General features: G+C 47.6%; 2 protein-coding genes across 23 annotated transcripts in view; both read right to left on the bottom strand.

Moving 5' to 3' along the window:
* Positions 1-3,208, bottom strand: part of ST8SIA1 (ST8 alpha-N-acetyl-neuraminide alpha-2,8-sialyltransferase 1) — a 95,965-nt gene extending 92,757 nt beyond the window's left edge. The window contains exon 1 of the mRNA XM_084205401.1: positions 2,812-3,208. Within this exon, the coding sequence (XP_084061527.1) occupies positions 2,812-3,056 (245 nt within the window). The 5' untranslated portion in view covers positions 3,057-3,208. The remainder of the gene's footprint in view (positions 1-2,811) is intronic.
* Positions 3,209-17,311: 14,103 nt separating this feature from the next.
* Positions 17,312-19,296, bottom strand: part of C2CD5 (C2 calcium dependent domain containing 5) — a 56,648-nt gene continuing 54,663 nt past the window's right edge. For all 22 annotated transcript variants that reach the window (XM_084206968.1, XM_084206971.1, XM_084206972.1 and 19 more), the window contains one exon: positions 17,312-18,752. In XM_084206968.1, coding sequence (XP_084063094.1) covers positions 18,621-18,752 — 132 coding nt within the window. In that variant the 3' untranslated portion in view covers positions 17,312-18,620. The remainder of the gene's footprint in view (positions 18,753-19,296) is intronic.

The following is a 19,296-nucleotide window of genomic DNA, read 5'->3' as shown; positions in this document are numbered from 1 at the left end:
TGAAATTTAAAGGCGTCCATGGGTAATTATTCAGATATTTATGTTTGAAAAGCAGTTCTGGAAATTCATTCAAACACAAAACTCCCATTGAATCATTCCACGAGAACCAGGCCAGTCTGAGTTCTTGCATAAGGGGTCAGATCTTTCCTCGAGGTTTCTAGCTGTACAGAGAGGAGAAGGAAGCAGCAGTGGAGATTGAGGTTGCCAGAGTTCAACCCAAACTACCCCAAGTTACCCCAATGGTTTTGCTGAACTTGTTAAGTCACTTAGTGAAGTTGTCCTTGGTACAGAAGGCAAAGAGGGAATAGTCTTTCCCAGGTTTGAAAATATGATTTCATCAAATTAATTGCCCAACATCCGCTTCAGCAATGGGAGTGCAGTGAGTTTATGGGAGGAGAAAGTCCCAAACCTAGCGGGTGTTTGCTCTGTGTAGCAAGAGCCTGGCTATACAATCCCACAAATGCCACTCTATTAGACAAAGCAGACCTGGACTTTTAGCCCGGATTAATTCCAACTTATGCTTCAAATTGAGTGAAACCAAAATTGCCTGTTAACCAGGATGTGGCAGGAAGGCTAGAGAGAACAGCAATTAACACTGTTCTTAAATAATATTTTATTAATAATACATTAAAGCACACTTAATATTAGAGTATTATGGAAAGCCATATTACTTGAAAGTTCACATGCAGGTTTTCTGTGAAGCTCTATCCCTCCTTTCCCATTCCAACAGAGACTGACATTCTCTGGAATTTTCCAGCAGAAAGTTAAATTTGGACTTTTTACAGCTGGCTTGCTTAGGGACAGCAGGACCAGAGCAAAGAGTTTCTCTTAACCTTGAAGATACAGCAGCTTGCCTGACACGGGCTTCAACTTCAAAATCTTCCATCACAAAGAGAAGCAAGTTAAAGAAGCAAAAACAGAGTTCTACTTCACAAGTAGGAATAACACTGTTTACTGTACTCACTACATATCTCCAGCATACAATTTCTCTTAAAAACTACTTTTAAAGCAGATTGATTTAAAGTTCATTGTATTTAGTGCTGCACCAACTCATCAAGAGGCTCAGACAAGAAACAACAGCTCCTTTTATTGCATCAGACTCTCTTCAATAGCATCTCTGAGATAATCACTATGCTTAGAGAGTAGAAAAACATGTGGGCAAGTGGAATAGCTGCTAAGCTACACAGAGTTTGTTACTAAACCATGTGGTGGAAATGGTCTAGAAATGTTTTGTAAACTGGAACTGCAGCAGCACTACCATTCTTCAAACAACATTTGGTTTACTAACATGACAACTAATAGACCAAACCCTTTCCTGTATAACCTGTGGGGTAATTTTTTAGAAAGCTGGATTCATGTACCCCCAAAAATGGGGGGATTTGGGGCACAGGAGCAAGATTAACTAATAGTCAAGAAGATCAGTATAGCTTCTAGTGTTAGTTAAGTGCTTTAGGAGAGGGATCCTGTATCTTATTAGAACTTATAGCCAGTTCTGTATTAAAGGGAGGACTTCTTCCAGGCCTGCCTAATGAGAAAGTATCAGCACATTCCTGCTCATCAACCATCATTGCTCAGACTTCCTCCAGGGTTGGGGGCTAACCAACAAATGTGTGTTTCAAGAACTGTAAGGTTTCTGTTATCCCAGCAGACAAGATATTAAGCTTGATATTAACATCAGCACCAGTTCATGACAAAGGCATGCCCGGCCCTTCAGAAAATACTGAAGAACTTAAAAGAAACCTGGATGCCACTTAAAAACAAACAAAAATATTTTAAAAAGGGAAATAAGTCCCTTGAATTTTGGATCTGATTCATTTTACTAAAGAGGGTATTTCTGGAGGCAGTTTGATTACCACTCACTCTGATCTTTAATTTGTTATTTGGAGGACAGGGACAAAAAAACAGCTTCCCTCCAGGAAAGGGAGGGAAATCTGCCTCTCTTCCACTTGCCTGTATTTTACCCAACCATGTGAGAAATTTTTGAGGGGATGCAGGTCTCCACTGCAGACGCTTTTAAAGAAGAGTGGTTAAAAATTCCTGCCCAGCGCAGGGACCCGCTCGGTTTCCTCGGCTGGCAGCTGGGGTGGCTCGGCTGCAGCCTTCCCCTCTCCTGTGCAGCTGGGCAAGCGAAACGGGCCACAAGGATTATCGCCATTTCCCAGCTACGTCAAGAGCAGAGAGGAGAGAGAAAAGGTGCATTTTCACGTGGCTTCTCTAATAAACTGCACAGAGCCCAGGAGCAGCGCGGAGCCTGCCGAGGCTGCTCGGATGCACATCCCGGAAACCTTCCCTGCACATCCCGGGCTCTCTGCACAGACATCCATCCCTGCGCATCCCAGGCTCTCTGCACAGACATCCATCCCTGCGCATCTCGGGAGCCGCACGGGGGGGGCTCTCTCCGGGCAGCCCCGGCAGCGGGGGAGCCGGGCCGGCAGCCCCGGGCTTTGTTAGCAACCGCGGAGCTTTGTTAGGTGCCTCTGGAATCCGCCAAGCCAGAAGCATCCCATTGTGCAGGCGGCAGCCGCACCCTCGGAACGCTCACCCCCCTGGCAGCGCATCCCTGTGGGGACGAGCCTCCATCCCCCGCGCCGAGCCCCTTCTCCTCCGCAGCCAACGGAGCCACCCCAAAAAAAGTTTTGCGGGGCAGAAGGGGCCCTGCCCGCCCGCCGCCCGCCGTGACAGAACAAAGGGTCGGGGAAGAAAGAATGAAGTTTGGGGCTCGGCGGGGCGGGGAGCGGCCGGCGGGGTCCGGGCGCGGCTGGCGGTCCTCGCTGCCCGTCCCCGCTGCCCTTGGGCCGCGCACGGCGGTACCTGAACAGGGCGACCGCAGTCTGGTTTCTCCTCCACGCCTTGCCCTGCTGCAGCAGCACCCCCTGCACGATCTCCTTCTCGTCGGGCAGCCGGTACACGGGGAACACGTAGAGCCAGCAGAGGACGAAGACGCCCAGGGCGCTGGCGCCCACGGGCAGGCGGGTACGCGGCCACTTCCACGCCAGCCCCGCCATCCTCCTCCTGCTCCCGCAGCGCCGCCGCGGCTCCGGGCCGCGCTCCGACATCAGGCCCGCGCCATGCGGGGCCGCGGGCGGGGGCCCGGCCCGGCCTGGCCCGGCTCAGCTCCGCTCAGCCCCGCCGCCGCCCGCCGCCATCGCCGCCGGGGGAGCGGGGCTGCTGCTGCCGCTGCGGCTCGCTGCTCTCTCGGCGGCGGTGGCGGCTGCCGCCCTTGCTCACAGTCATTTGGTCCCTCGCGTTCCCCGCCAGATGATGCTCCGCCGCTCCCCGCCCTCCCTCCGCCTCCTGCCGAGCCCCTCGCTGAGCACCGGCACGGTAAATTTCCACCCCGCCCCGGACGCGGGGTGCTCCGGCCTCGCTGCCCGGCCCTCAGCCGCCGGGGGAGGGAGCGGAGACCTCGGTGCTGCGGGCTCCGCTCGGCGCCACGCCCGCCCCGCCTCGCCGCGGGCACCGAGCGAGGGGGAGACCCCGGCACGGAGGGAGCTCCCGCTCTGGCCTCGGCCCGGCTCCCACCGACCGCTCTCCCTCTCTCTCCTTCCCTCCCGGCGCCTGGCTCCCTTCCCCGGCAGAGGCCGCAGCTTCCCCAACGCGCCCTGGCGGCACCGACCCCCGCCCGCCCTGTGCCGCCCTCCCTCCCGCGCCGGGACCCCCGAGCCCTCCGGACCGGCCCCGGGCACAGCCGAGAGCCCCGGGCCGCGATCACCGGCCGGTCAGAGCGTGTCCCGCCCGAAGGACATCGCACAGACAGCACACAGGAACACCCGCGGGTTCAGGGACTCGGGGAGGATGGAGCCAGCCGGGGGCACGGCGCAGCCAGCGCAGAGCGAGCCCTGCCAGCAGAGCCCGTTCCACGGGGGCAGCGGCTCCCTCAGGGAGCGGCGGGGGGCACCTTGCTCTCCGCAGCCTGAAGGTGAGGAGGCTGGGGGGACACCTCGCGGGTGCTCTGCAGCTCCCTGTGAGGGGAAGCGGAGGGACAAGCACCGCTCTCATCTCCGTGGTGACTCCTGAAGGACCCGAGGGAATGATACGAAGCTGTGTCAGTGTCTGTGTCACCACCCAGATGGTGGTGGGTACTGTAAGAGGCTCCCCGGGGAAGTGCTCATGGGATCAACCCTGACACAGTTCAAGAAGCATTTGGACAGCACTCTCAGGCACACGGTGGATTCTTGGGGTTGTCCTGTGCAGGAGCGGGAGTTGGATTTCGACGAGCCTTTTGGGTTTCGGCAGTTCAGGATATTCTATGATTTTCTGTGCCCGCTAGGGTGGTTTGGTCTGTGAAGGGAGCACAGTGAGGGGCTGATGGTGTTCCAGCCCTCTGGGGCTGCTGCTGCAGTGCTCGGAGTGAGGGAGAGCTGGCAGAGAAGCCACGCACAAACCAAGGAGCAGCAGCATGACCCTTGCACACCTGCGGCAGTGCCCAGCTCAGGCTTCCCGCTGGGAATCCATCTGCACACCAGGGTGAGGGTGATACATGCGCAGCCCTCAGCCCTCCTAAATCCCCGGGGCCATGCTTTCATGCCAGCAGAGCCACCCCAGCAGTAGAAAGCGCCTCTCTGATAACCAGGCTGAAACAGGGGAGGCACGCTCAGTTCCTCTCAGTGTCTCAGGGGCAGATCCTACCTTCAGAGCCACTCTCTAGTCCCTGGCACAAAAGGCAGATCCAGCCCAGGCTGGCCCATCCCTGGTGCTCACCATCTCAGCCACACCTTCCAGACCCCTGGAAACACCGCAGAGTGCCACATACCCTGAGACAGCAGCCAGTGCTTTCCAGACTCGGCACACCGAGCCTTGGCTATTCTGGGGCAGCTTTTGGGGCTGAGTAGTAATTAAGGGAGTTAAGGGGTAATGGGGTGAAGGAAGGAAATCACGAAGAAAGTTCGATACAGTTAGTTTGGTATCTCCTGGCCCTAAGGCAGCAATACAATACCATAAATACTAGCTGGGTGTTTCCACATGTTTTCAGCTAGAGATCCCAACATGCTTAGTTCTCAGTGCAAAAATAAACCTGGAAATCTCAATGCACTTTCAGTGCTTGAGAGAAGGAATAACTTTCTCATTCATAGCGTGTTGCTGCATAGAAATATACACTGACAAACAGAACACTTACTTCATGATGTTTAATGAACATCAAAATGCCAGAAACATAATTGCAGAAGAAATATTATTTTCATTCATATTTGATATGCTACAGTTGTCTGGAGCGTTATATCTGTTCTCTAATGACAAAAGTGGGAAAAGAAACTGAACAAGGCATTTTAGTTAACCCCTAGGAAAAAATATTTAGAGCCAGGTAAATATTTTCATTTTGGTGAGGAAATTATTAACCAACAGCAGAATAAACCAGAATCTGTTCAGTCATGTCTGTTAAAAACAAACAGAACCATTCAGTCTCTGAAGACTAATTCAAAACATAGTTAGCTAGAGCCATGAAAAGTAAAACAAAAAAAGTGATTGAAAAAAAGATGAACAGAACTGTATCTTAAATAAGATCCTGACTGTTTGCTCACCTTTGGTTGAGAAGAGACAGACTGGAGGCTCTGTACTGCTTGGGAAATGAGAAAGTGGAAAAGAACAAGAGAAAGCAGGAATGACTTATTCTTTCAGCATGCAATTGCTTGCAATGAATTAAGTTAAAGTACACCAAATTTACACAAGATTTTGGGATATCTTTTATTTGTGATCCTGTGAGATATTCCTAAGCATTTCCTGCCCTGTTTTGTGAGTCCATTTCAGCATGAAGCCCCAGGCAGGCTGCTCCAGGAGCTCCTCCAGGAGGTCCATCCCCCTGTGCTGCCTGCAGGGCCAGCACACACCTGGGCCAGCGCTGCTTGTGCTGGGCCACGGGGAGCTGGACAGGCCTGGCATCTGCTCCTGCCCAGCTGGGCATTGCAGCCACACCAGGGGAAGCTCAGAGCCAGCCCGGTGCAGCCTCATCACTCTGTCCTTTCCCTCTGGCATGAGCCCTGAGGAGCAGCACACGCTCCTCTCTGCTGGCTGGAACGGCTGAGGGTGGGCAATAAACAGGAGGGAAGAATAAACTGCCAAAAATGAACCTGCCTTACAAGCAAATAGCCTGAAATACTTGAGTGGCACTTTGCAATTGTTGAGAAGATAAGAGATGTGATCAACAATCTATATCTTTAAATTGAAGCAAAAAATTGATATTCAGGCATGATTCCACTCTTTTGAACTCAATTTAAGTGAGAATTAATGGTGAGTTTAAACTCACCTCCATTACTTGGTTCAAGTAAGATCCCAGCCAGAAAAGAGCCAATCCTGGGCAGAATCTGTCCACTACAGGAAAAAAAAAGAGAAAAAAAAAAAAAAAAAAAGTTGTTCTGAGAGGTGCCTTTAAAAAGCAGCACAGAGAAAAGTAAAGTGTGGTAGCATGGTGGAATAAAACGCCTTTTAAACTCTCAGGTGACACAGCGTGGCGGTTCACGGCTCGGAAGGAAGACGCCGTGCTGAGGATTTCCCGGTTTCCCCCCAAAATGCACCAGCAGCATCCCCTGCGTTCCTCCGCTGTCCCTGTGGGTGGAGCTGACACTCTGCTCGGCCAACACCTTTTCCAGCCACAGAATCCAGCTTTCCTTCTTGCCCTTGCTGCCAGCCCAAAACACTGGCGAAGATTAGAATTACATTCTCCTGAAGATGCAGCCTTTGCCTGCTCTCATTTGAAGCACCGTGTACTCCTACAGGCATCCCCTGTACCTCGTCTTCACACTCTCAGCTCTCTCACTTCCAAAATAACAGGGAATTTCCCTCCACTTCAGCATCCCACACACTTTCTGCTCTGCAGAATTTAGCAGAGGAGTTGCACTGGAATCAGTTTTCAGGGTATGGCATCCTTTTAGTGATGAAAATGTCACCATGCCCTATTCCTGGCAAATCCAGTACCTTCCCAATGCATCAGTTACCACCTGATTAAAATTCCTTGCTCTGCTGTGCCCTCTGTTCTGCAAGTATTTCATACTGTGTTAATAGAGTCTACATGGAAATTGGATGTTATTTTTCAAGGGAAAATAATGCTGAAAGAAATGATGCTGAAATGATGCAGGGAGCCCAGCCCTAATTTCCCACTGCCACAAATAACCAGTGCTCCTCTGCTATGGTTTTTTTTTGACCCGATGTACAACACACAAACATTCAGAAATCACCACCTGCCTGAACTATCATTGTAGGCCCGCTTTGGTGTGGTGTTACCTGTGAACAGGCTGATTTCTCTGAATTCCTTCTGTTCACACAGATCTGAAACTGGCATCTGAATCTCCCTCCTAAGAACAGCACAAACACCGAACTGTATGAATAGATGCACAGTTGCCCTGTTGGCAAATTCCCATTATGCATCTCCCTATGTCAGAAGTTACTCTGCAGCTCTGTTGAAACCACCCACAAATGTATGCTCTCACTGATAAAGCATTTCAAGCTCCTAATTTGACAGACACTTTTTATATAATCCTGTTAACGGGGAGAATTGTAACTACAACATCAAATTAATTCCTGCAAAGTCCTGGTGTCCAAAAGCTAATCAGTTTTTACCTGGCTTGTACCAGTCCTCTGAAAAAACATTTCCAGTTTTGCCACAATTTTTCCCCTCAGCTATCATGCTGTGATAGTACCATTGCTGTGACAACATCTACAGTCATCCTTCCAGCTGCACACAGGAGTCAGAATGCCCAAGAGTGAAGCACAAAATGGGGAAAATGACTTACTGATGAAAGACAGAGATCATCCTCTAAAACTGAGAACCTCTTCTACGAGCAGAGTTGAAAGGACTTTCAAAACATCTTTTTATGCCGACAGTAACGTTGGCTGGTAAAAAGGTGGAACAAGAATGAGTGAAAACATGCAGGAGTAATGACAAGGAATGTGTCCAGGCATTAGCCACAGGTACTTTGCTTTTTGGTTCTCCATGGAAAGAAGGTTTTCTTATAAAATGGAATTTTATGTGTTTCTACACAGGCAATTTTTACAACCTTACCATCACTGCTGTACATTATTGAAGTAAGGCATAAAACCCAGACTTCAGTTCTACAGCTCTGGCTTCAGGATGCCTCTTCAGCAAGTTTTAATGCAGGTGAAAATGCCCATGTAAGATGTGGGTGGGCAGGAGCACCAGTAAGGTGAAGACAAGTGCAGGGAAATTCTGGGAGAAATTCCTGCCTGTGCAGCTCTATGGGTTTGTACTCACTGTTAACAGGAGTGAGCTGTGCTGCAGTTAATGGGCTTCCTCACAGAAACAGCTCCTCAGAAGGGTAAGGGACTTGCTGGAGTAGTACCAATTAAGTTCTGTTCAGCCTAGAGAACAGAAGGTTGCAGGAAGACCTCATGGCAGCCTTCCTGCATCTGAAAAGGCTGCAAAGGAAGCAGAAGAGGGACTTCCATGAGGAACTCTAGTAGTGGGAAAAGGGGGAATGGGTTCAGACTCAAACAGGGGGAGAATTAGGTTAGATTTACAGAAGAAATTCTTCCCTGTGAGGGTGGTGAGGCCCTGGCACAGGCTCCCCAGAGCAGCTGTGGCTGCCCCATCCCTGGAAGTTCAAGGCCAGGCTGGGTGGGGCTCTGAGCACCCTGGGATGGTGGAAGTGTCCCTGCCCAGGGCAGGGGGCTGGAACTGGATGATCCTTTAGGCTCTTCCAGCCCAAACTATTCTATGACTTTGTGTATTAGAACTGACATGCCAAAGATGTTGTGGCTGGAAGGTCCTATGGTACAACACACAATTTGTGAAGGCAATAAAATGCACATAAAAGGCACAATGGAGCATGCACACCCACGTGCACACAGACTACAAACACATCTCTAAAGCAAACAGGCTCTTCCCTTGCAAGGGCAGTTCCTTTTCCTTGGGAGCTCAAACAGATTCTGACCTCATGTCTGACATTTGCTGAAGTTTCAATTTGAGCAGTTGCTGACAGGAAGCCATCATTCATAACCCAGTGTTGGTTAAGAATCCTGTTTGTGAGAAGGTTGTGTCTGATGTAGAGGGGACATAATAAATTTGGTCTCATAATAAGTAATACCTCTAGACCAGGGTGAAGTGGGTAGAAGAAAAGCAGAAGAGAGGAAAAAGCTTGTTAATGCTGTTGCTATATCTCTGCTTCTTATCACAAATGATCCTTAGTTCTGACTAGGGAGAAACTTGAATTTGTGTGAGGCATCAGGAGACCCTTCCTCTGCTGAGAATTAACAGCAGATCTAGCGGATGGGATTTGTTCAGCTGTCCACCCTGGAAAAGGTGACAGAGAAAAGGATGAAGCAAAAAAGAGGATGCAGAAATGTGTTTAAAGACAAGCTTTCGCCAAGGGTGGCTGAAACCCTCACAGCCTGCACAGAGAAGTGCCTAGAAAGAAGCCTCAGAAGCACTCTGGGTGTCAGTGGCCTCCTCTGGCAAACACCTAGACCCTGAGCACAGCTCCTGCTCTGAAGGGTGCAGGATCATGGGCAAAACCAGATCAGCATCCAGAGGGAAAATGGAAATATGACTTCAAATTGAGCAAAAAGCCAAGGCTTCAGTGATGGAAGTGAAACAACCTGGCCAGGTGGCGCTTCAGGGACAGAAGCAGTGCAGAGCTGAGCTCTGTGCAGAGATTGGCAGGTTTGCATTGGCCAGGTTCTCCATTAACCCATTCATCAACAGCAAAGGTTACTGGCCTCTAACACTCCTTCCAAATACACCGACAGGCAGTTGTGTGCAGCAGCAGCACGCACACAGCAGCTCTGGGATACTGGCACCACAACCACAACCTCCTTGCATTTTTAAGCAGGCCTCAGAAGTGATTTAAAACTTCTGGGAAGAAGTTGTTATTACCCTTATCTCCATCTAACAGAGAAAACAGAGACAGAGACTTGAAAATATTTGACTGATGACCAAGGTAGATTTGTAACAGAGACTTCTTCAAGTCTAGTGCAGTGCTGTGGGACACACGTTCCAGAGAAATTCAGCTGTGATTCAAATTGTTGGAAGCACCAACAGCTAATATTAGTGAAGTGCTTCAAAATCATAATGATTTTTTTTATGGCCTCTAAATTTAAGCAGCATCACTTCACTGGGACCCAGGCAGAAAATTTAAAGTTTAGTTAATGGGCAAATAATAGTGAAAATTCATTCTGTCTCTTCACAAATATAATTAAGATGGAAGCAAGGCTCGACACAGAAATTGTCCACCAAAGGACAGAGATGAAACTGAAAACAGCTGGAGTATTATTTTTCATGCTGGGTGACAATACAGACTGCAAGTGAAGGAAGTACCCTGGGCCTGAGTGTGGTTTCCAAGGGAAAGCAGCTTCCCACAGGGATTTGCAGTTATTGCCCAGACACAGCATCAACACCACAGCTAAAAACCCCAGAAAAGCAGGACCAGGGACCAACCTGCACATTCCACTGCTGAACTCGAGCCATGCTTTGCATCCCAGGCCACAGCAGCTCTTTCCCAGCTGTCAGATAACGTCATCCCACCACGGACTGCAGACACACACACATCTTTAGCTGTGGAGCTTCATCATTCTTATCTTTCTTAAGGTACTTACTCAAATGTGAATCCCTTTGAAAAGATTTGAGGGGCTGTGCTTTCCCTCTGTTTTGAGATTAGTCCTATAAACCGTTTGAAAGGCAGGGAAATAACAGTTTTCTCTCTTGAGAAGAGACCCGGAGATGGATGGCTTTGTCTCACAAAATGTCACACTGCCATGTGTCAGGCAGGGAGGTTTCACAAGTCATTAATTCAGCCAGCTGGTGGGAGAGAGTCTAAGAGATAACATAAACTGGTTGGGAAGATAAATATCAACAAAGCCCTTTTATTTGGGGATTCAACATACTTTTCAAACTGCCTGTTTACTTTGTGGTAAAATATGACATCATAAGTTTACAGTATTGTTGCAGTGTTGCACAAAGAATAACCTTTGGAGGGGGTAACAGAAAATTGCCAGTGTATCAGAAATTGAGCAAAGAACAAAATCTTTGATGTGCAAATAATCAGTCACCTGGTAGCAGGTGTAATTCTACCATCATTAACATGATTTCTGCTGAACTGGAAGGCTCAAAACATACATTACTGTGTAAAATAACCAGTCTAAACATGTTATTGAGCGCAATTCAAAAATCAATTTTTAAAATAAAGTCCTTACTTGCATAGCATGATGACTTTTGCAGACTTGAAGATTCAAACAGACATGAAAAAAAGTGTTGGGAAAAAAGCATAGTGAAGTGCCATACAGTGCTTTGAAACAGCTTTGGAATGCAGGCCACTCAACCAAACTACATGAAACCGCCAAGGTCCTTCATGTCAGGACACGAGAAAGCTGTAAATTGTGGTAAAAGCTATTGTTTTAGTCACTGTAATCACAAACTGAGGGGAAAAGAAAGACACGGCTATCTTTCTGGAGCTGTCTTCAGAGAGGAAATGGAAATGCAAACATGATGTGCGGATGCCCAGGCTGGAGCTGGCTGGGCTGGGCAGGGCAGGGTGCACAGGAGAAGGAGCCTGTCACTGCAGGAGCAGAGAGCAGAGCCAGGATTTGCAGCATGGGGGCGTCTCAGCTGGCCCTGCATTCCCCAGCTGCAGGCTCGGAGCTGGCTTTGGCTTTAGGTTCCTGTGAGGAGTGTAAGCAGCAGCTGTCCCACGTCCTGCCCTGGGCTGGCTGGTGCCTGCAGGGACCTCAGCCCACAGCACCACCCACCTCTCCTCCCAAACAGGAGGGGAAACTCTGCCAGGAGCTGGCACGGCCGCGCCAGGGCCGCAGGGCGCTGTCCCCGTGCCAGGGTCAGGTGACAGCAGCTGCTGCCAGGTGGGTGGCAGGTGCCCTGGAAGGGCCCAGGGAAGCTCAGTGCCCACATCCAAGGGCTGGGCAGGGCAGGGTGAGGGAGGCTCCGAGCCCAGTGTGGTCCCACTGTGCCAGCTGCGTCACAGGGTCACAGCTTGGGGACAGGAGGCTGGAGCAGACACTGGGTGTCCCACCAGGAGCAGGGAGCGTTCCAGAGGGTGACAGCGCCGAGCACCAGTGTGGATCAGCTTCCCTCCCTTGGAAGCCAGGGAGTGTAAGGAGGTGTTTCAGTAGGAACATGCTCACTTGCCTGGCATTTGTGGCAAACTGGAAAGTCGCTCTTCAGCAGCAAAAAGAAAACACAACTCTGCCCACATGGAGTTCCACACTGTGGATGGAGCTGTCAAAATACTTCCCACAGCTGAGACCTGGAGGACAGAGAAACACTCTGCTGCTGCTGAGAGCGATTACTGGAAAAAACAATGTGCTGTGTTCTGCACTTACAGTAATTACAAACATCAAACATCTTGCATTTCTTTTCCTTCCACAGATTTTTCAAACTGTAAATGTTGAATAAGCAGATAACTCCTCAGATGGAAATCTGGGAGCTTTGTTGGCATCTGTTTGTAGCTTTACAAGGATAAGTTCATTTATGGAGGCTGAGGAGGAGGTGAATGTGGAAGGACAGCTGGGTCAATCTGCAAGTGATGCTTTTCATCAGCACAGAGCTGATGGAACAGAGGGTGTTCTGTCACTGGGGTCACAGGATTTATGATTGCTGGGTTTGGAGCAGGGATCAGGGCTACAGTCAGGCAAAATTTCAGCCCTAGGATTTAGCTATAGCCTGTGCTGCTCTGCCTTGGGTGCCATCTACATTAATTCAAAAACTGTTTTTTCCTGCATGACACAGATTGCAGGAGCAGATTCCCTTGGGTTTTCAGTCAGTGTGTGTCCAAACAGTGTCTCCAGATTTTTGGGTGAGGAGTTCCAAATATTCCAAGCCTAATTCCAGTGATTCATTTTGTGGTTATTTAACATGAAATGCCTCAGGTGTCAGATTTCCAGAGGGTTTAAATAATCACAAATCAAATGATTCATTAGCTCTAAAATACTGTTACAAAACCATGGGAAGATCATATTAAACCTAGAGAAATTCAGCAAGACATTTCTGAACTAACTACCCATCATCCCTTCTAATAAAGGAAGGATCTTTTAGACCAACTTCAACTAAGTGTATTACCTAATTTCACAGGGAACTGAAACATTTGTCACAATGTGAATAAAAAGGGGAGCATTTAGAAGTTAAGCTGATTTTCAGTGTGTCTGTTAAGATTTTCTTTCCCCTGATTGTTAACTCAAGAGTACTAGAGCACTGTACGGCAGTGTCCTAATTGACTTAACTCCATTTTCTCATAGAAATTAACCCAAACATAAGTTTAAACATTCAAAAAATAACATAATTACCATGATTATCAGCCACTCACTGATTTATTGGCTTCTGTGTTACCTCTGTGTCTGCCCAGAGTTTGATTTCCCATGTCTCAATTCTGTGCCCTAGTTTCCAGGAGCAGCAGGTTTTCTCCTTTTTTCTCCGCAAGCTGTCCAGTTGTGCCTCTCGACTTTTTGCTGGGTCACCTCCAAGCATTAACTAGAAATTTCCAACAGTTAAAACCCCACGAAATCAGATGCATGTGTGTGTATCTTTAGGTAGGAATCCCCTCAGCACAAATATGTTTGCACTGCTCGTTTATGTTTGTGATTATGTACATCACAGATGTACATAGCACAGATTTATTTGATAGAATCACAGAATGGCTCGGGCTGGCAGAGACCTTTACCATGATCCAGTTCCATCCCTGCCATGGCAGGGACACCTCCCACTGTCCCAGGTGCTCCCAGCCCCATCCAGCCTGGCACTGGGCACTGCCAGGGATCCAGGGGCAGCCCCAGCTGCTCTGGGCACCTGTGCCAGGGCCTGCCCACCCTGCCAGGGAACAATTCCTGCCCAGTGTCCCATCCAAACCCACTCCCTGTCAGTTGAGGCCATTCCTTCCTACGCTGTCACCCCTTGGGAATAGTTTCTCTCCATGTTTCCTGTCTGCTCTCTTTGGGCCCTGCAAGGCCACCAAGGTGACCCCAAAGCTTCTCCTGCCCAGGTGAGCACCCCCAGCTGTGCCAGCCTTTCCTCCCAGCAGAGCTGCTCCAGCCCTCTGCTCACCCTGGTGAGCTCTGGGCTCCTGCAGCAGCTCCAGCTCCTCCTGTGCTGGCCCAGCCCTGCAGGTGAGATCTCACCTGAGGGCAGAGGGGCAGAGCCCCCTCCCTTGATAAACTGGAAAGCTAAGGAAGAAAACAGATTTTGTGAATATTTTACTGCCTCATCCATCTAAGACCAAGAGTTAATTGTCAGAAGTTTCTTTAATCCCAGAAATCATAACTTTCCAGTCTGTTCTAGGTGTTTGAAGGTTTACAGCTCAGATGCCGCTACTCAGAAGTTGTCTCAGCACATGGGTGTTTCTCCTCTTCATTCCAGCCATACACACTTCTATTCTTTGCATGACTGCATTTTTTTCACTAATTCTGACTGTTCTGAGGCTTCAGGTACCTTCAGTCCCCTCATTTTAGCAACTGAAGAATCATTTTGGACATGATGCCAGAGAACAGTCAAAAAATATTTGAATTCCCTGTCATTAAGGTAGTCAGGGCTAATATAACATGAGATTTTCTTATGGGAAAAGTAAGCATAGCTGGTAAAATGCACAGAAGTAAAATTTAATTTAATTTGATTTTCTTGTCATCTCCATTTTCCCTTTCTCTTGCTGCTTCACTCCCACCTATTCTCATAATCTGCAAATTACTTTAGTCTGAGATATTTCCTGTGTGTTAACTGCATTTCATTGGCTGCCAATTCAGTTTTCTGTTTCTGCACTTGTATTTAGGAAACATGATGAAAATTAATATCATAATTATACCATTCAAGCAAATCATATGAATTAAATCTGTGTCTAGCCAGCCAAAAATATCTGTGGTTGTCATCGGAGTGTGCATTTTTTTCCTTCTCCAGCAGCATCACCAGAGAGTGTTGTGGTTTAAGCCCAGCCAGCAGCTGAGAACCAGAGTGCCCCATCCCTCTGGTAACCCTATCCCAGATGGAACCTGGGCAGACAGAGGAAAAAACTGCTCCCTGTGTTACTCCATGGGCAAGGACTACATAAAGGAAGAACAAAAACCAAACTTTTTTCCTTTTTAAGCACAATCTTTTAACTCTCTCCCAAAATATTTATTCTGATTTCCTCAAAGCTCTTACAGAACTGCGGCACTGTTCATCCTGAACAAACTTCTAAACAAACAAGGCACTAAATCCACACACCTTCTTTTGTGTTTGCCCAGCTGCAATATCCCTTTTACCTGAACCTGCAGGTTCTTGTGTTCCAGCACCACAGGAAGGCAGCTCCTGCTCCCTCAGAAGGTCTGTGTGGTGCTGTGGCTTCTGCACTGCTGTTTCTGGAGTGGGCTGGCACCGTGCTCTTAATTCTGCCCCAGAGACTCACTGGGCGCTTCGGAGGCAGCCCAGGACCTCAGTGGCAGGATCCACACACCCAGCCACTTTGCAGAAGGCATTTGGGATCAGCTGGCTGCGCAACAGAACGAGCTACAAAGAAATTAATGGAACACTGTTGGGATCTTCCCCAGAGCAGCTGTTTGTTATCAAACAAATCACTGCTTAACCCACCCAAGCCATTAATCACTCCCAACTCTAATGTCAGACTTCCTAATAGCCTGGGCAACTGCTTTGAGAGTCTCACATCATTTCCTGTCAGACTGGTCCCTAAAGCACAGCCAGGGTGCTTGAGAGATCAGCTGCTTGTCCCACACACCTTTTTAATTGCAGAAACTCTGGACTTTGTGCTTCATTAAATTCCACGAGACAATGTAGCTGTTTTATTGCAGAATATCAGGTAAAATCAACCAGGTTAAATTTGAATTATTGCTTGTGCTGGGATCTGAGCAAGTTTCTGTCCAGGCTATTTTCACATTCCCATTAAGTTTGGACTCTGATTTAATTGCTGGAGTACAGACCCCTTTTATTTCAGAGGGGCCTGCTTAAGACAAATCATAACAAACCTTTCTTCCAAGGAAGTAAATAACAACTACATTGAATTTGATGCCACTCTAATTACAGTATTAAAATAATGTTAGTTTATTTCTAGGATAGGTGACTGTAAGAAGCAATGTCTATGTGGTAGAAGTTGGGATTTTTCCTTTGTCAGTTGCACAACTGACAAACAAAGTAGAAGCGACAATTTTGTGACTTTTTGCAGTTAAAAACTGGATCTGTCACTTCTGGAGTAATAATTTGAGAAGAATTAAAATTTCTAGATAAGAAAGCTCCTCTGTGTCTAAAGAAACCCACTAGAGGAAGCTGTGACATTTACACAGCTAGAAAAGAAAAGATGGCATTAATGCTTCCATAGAAGCAACCACCACCCCTCAGAAGGGAAAATAATCAAAACCAGCTACTGTAGTGTGATCCTTCAGATATTTCATGCTGAATACTCATGCTGTATACAACTTTTTATGCCAGTCCAAGACCTTTTGAAGTTTTTCACATTCTGCCATTAGCTTCAAAGGGAAACAAGATTTGCCTTGCAAAACAATCAAGAGTTGCAGCTATTTACAGGCAAATTAATTCATGGCAGCTTTGGTTGCAACAGCTACAGAATTTAGCAAGATGATTTTACTGTGTCAGTGATGTGTTCTGGAAAGGGCCAAATTCACACACTTCACATATAAAGGATAATTAATCCCCAAAATATCATAATTACAGGATCATAGAATGGTTTGGGTCAGAACAGCTTTAAAAGTTCATCTGTTGGGAGGAGAGGGGAGGTGTTGAGGAGGTTGTGGGTGCATGTTGGCAGTGGACACCTTCCACTATCCAAGTTGTTCTGGGCTCCATTCAACCTCACTTAAACCCTCCCAGGGATCCAGGGGCAGCCCCAGCTGCTCTGGGCACCTGTGCCAGGGCCTGCCCACCCTGCCAGGGAACAATTCCTGCCCAGTGTCCCATCCAAACCCACTCCCTGTCAGTTGAGGCCATTCCTTCCTACGCTGTCACCCCTTGGGAATAGTTTCTCTCCATGTTTCCTGTCTGCTCTCTTTGGGCCCTGCAAGGCCACCAAGGTGCCCCCAAAGCTTCTCCTGCCCAGGTGAGCACCCCCAGCTGTGCCAGCCTTTCCTCCCAGCAGAGCTGCTCCAGCCCTCTGCTCACCCTGGTGAGCTCTGGGCTCCTGCAGCAGCTCCAGCTCCTCCTGTGCTGGCCCAGCCCTGCAGGTGAGATCTCACCTGAGGGGCAGAGCCCCTGCCCTGCTGCCCACAGGGCTTTGGATGCAGCCCAACACAATTTTCAGCCCAGGACACAGTTTTCAGCCCAGGCTGTTACATGCTGTACAGAAAAGATTCCTCTGAGGAGAATGGGACTGGGACATCTTTAGTACATCCAGCTTACACACTTACCTCATGCATGTACATTAAGCCAGTGAATTTTATAAAGATATTTATTGTGCAAGAATGATTTTCATGCTCATTTACAATGAAATAATTAGTTTTAACAAATAATCATGCCATTTCTTAATTTCAACTCTAAACTGAATATTTACATTCAAGTTTACATCTTTGTTCAAGTTCCATGTACAATGTTGTCAGAATTAAGCAAGAATGCATCTTCAAATCAAAGGTTTTTTGTTGTGGGTTTTTTGTGTGGGTTTTTTTTTTACAATAGAGTATCATCATCTTTCATACTTTTACTGGAAATGACAGATTTCCTGTCTTTGCAGTACCCTTATTTCCCAGCTACAGCACTGGAAAAGAACAAAGAAACCCCAGTGGAACCAGTGTCACACACATAAATCAATCTCCAATTAGGCAGGCATTCAAACAGGAAGGAGGCTGCAGGATAATCTCTGCACAACTGATTTTTGGGGGACTGTTTATGTCATCCTCGAAACAGATCCTGCCATAGGAAATCGAACCTCAGGATAATTCTTTCCCAAAGTCTTAAATAACAAAAGGACCTGCTTTGTAAATACTGGAGTGAACATCTTGTATTAGCACCAGACACACCCTGGAACTTTTTGTCATGTTCTGGGGTTATTTTGTCCCACCACAGGGATGCCCAGGATCACAGTATTGTGGTCTGGCAGCTTTTAAAAAACAATTAAAGAAACAAACAACACCCCCCAGCTCCCAGATATAAAAACACCAACAAAATAAGAAGAAATATTTTCAATGAGCAGAAATTCAAACTGTAACGTTTTGGTACTGCTTTTTCTCTCCACACTCTAAGATGTAAAGGAATTTCAGAGTCCAGCCCATGTTTCCTTGGCCTGCACACAAATCTCTCCCTTCTTCATCAAAGGTTTCCAACACAGACTTCTCAGGCGCCTCCCTCCCACCCTGAGCTGAGACAGACAACACTCAGACTCAGAAATGGTTCTGAATGACAACTTACCATGGTCCCACTGAACAGCTCAAAAATAGAACAGAATTTTTCCTTCCTTCCTTCCACAGTTCCATGAGATGCCTGCTATTCTAATCCAAATTCTCCTGTGAGTGCTTCACCTGCTGCCTGGTTTCACAGAGGCCAGGAACAGTAATAAAGAACCAGAGCACAGCTGCCAGCCCACTGCTCTGACTTACCTCAGTTATATGACAACAAAAGAAGAGTGATTGTCCTGGAGTTTGGCTGTGAATGCCATGGAGAGACACTGACTTTGAAGATGCAAACCTAAACATTCCCACATTTTAAATAACCTTTCTATTGAGCAGAGAGCACTCCAGTTGCTGTGCCTTCACGTGGTGACATCCCCAGCAGAGCCCGTGGGCTGAGGAGCAGCTGCAGGAGGCTGCACTGGCAGCACCTCCAGCTCAGACTCACGGACAAAGATGACAGCATCCCCACTGACATTGATGAGACACTGAGCCTGGAAAATGACAATGCCCAGTTACCAAAGTTAAGCCATCACAGATTTTATGTTTACTTATAGCTGCTAAATATAAGTACACAGAAAAATCAACAGGGATCCGGAGTAGGACAAATTATAAAAATTTATTGGTGAGGGAACCTGTGCCAGTTTCTTTTCTATATGCTCCCTTGTATGCTACCAAACATGCAGATGGATTCCTGGGAGACCACCACAGTAAAATAGCTGCATATCTGTACCTGCTTTCCTTACTGTTTTGAGCATATTTAATTTACTGAATATTCTGCTATTGTCTTCACATATCAAGGTTTGTTCCTTTACGTACAAAACGGAGCATTTTACATCAGCAATTCCAGGTACTTTTACATGGAGTTAGAATGGAAATCCTAGACTGCAATATCAGAAATACCAAGTAAGTTCTGCACTGCTGTGCAACTGTCTCCTGCAATTTACTTATTCTAGCAAGCGTAAATACCCATCTGGGGTATTTATGAAGCATCCTCATAATTTTGTATTAATACAAGAAGACTCTTGGATTTTTCAA

This window comes from Fringilla coelebs (assembly GCF_963513975.1).
Source record: "Fringilla coelebs genome assembly, chromosome: 5".
NCBI classification, from domain to species: Eukaryota; Metazoa; Chordata; class Aves; order Passeriformes; family Fringillidae; genus Fringilla; species Fringilla coelebs.
This window is presented reverse-complemented; position numbering and strand designations above follow the sequence as displayed.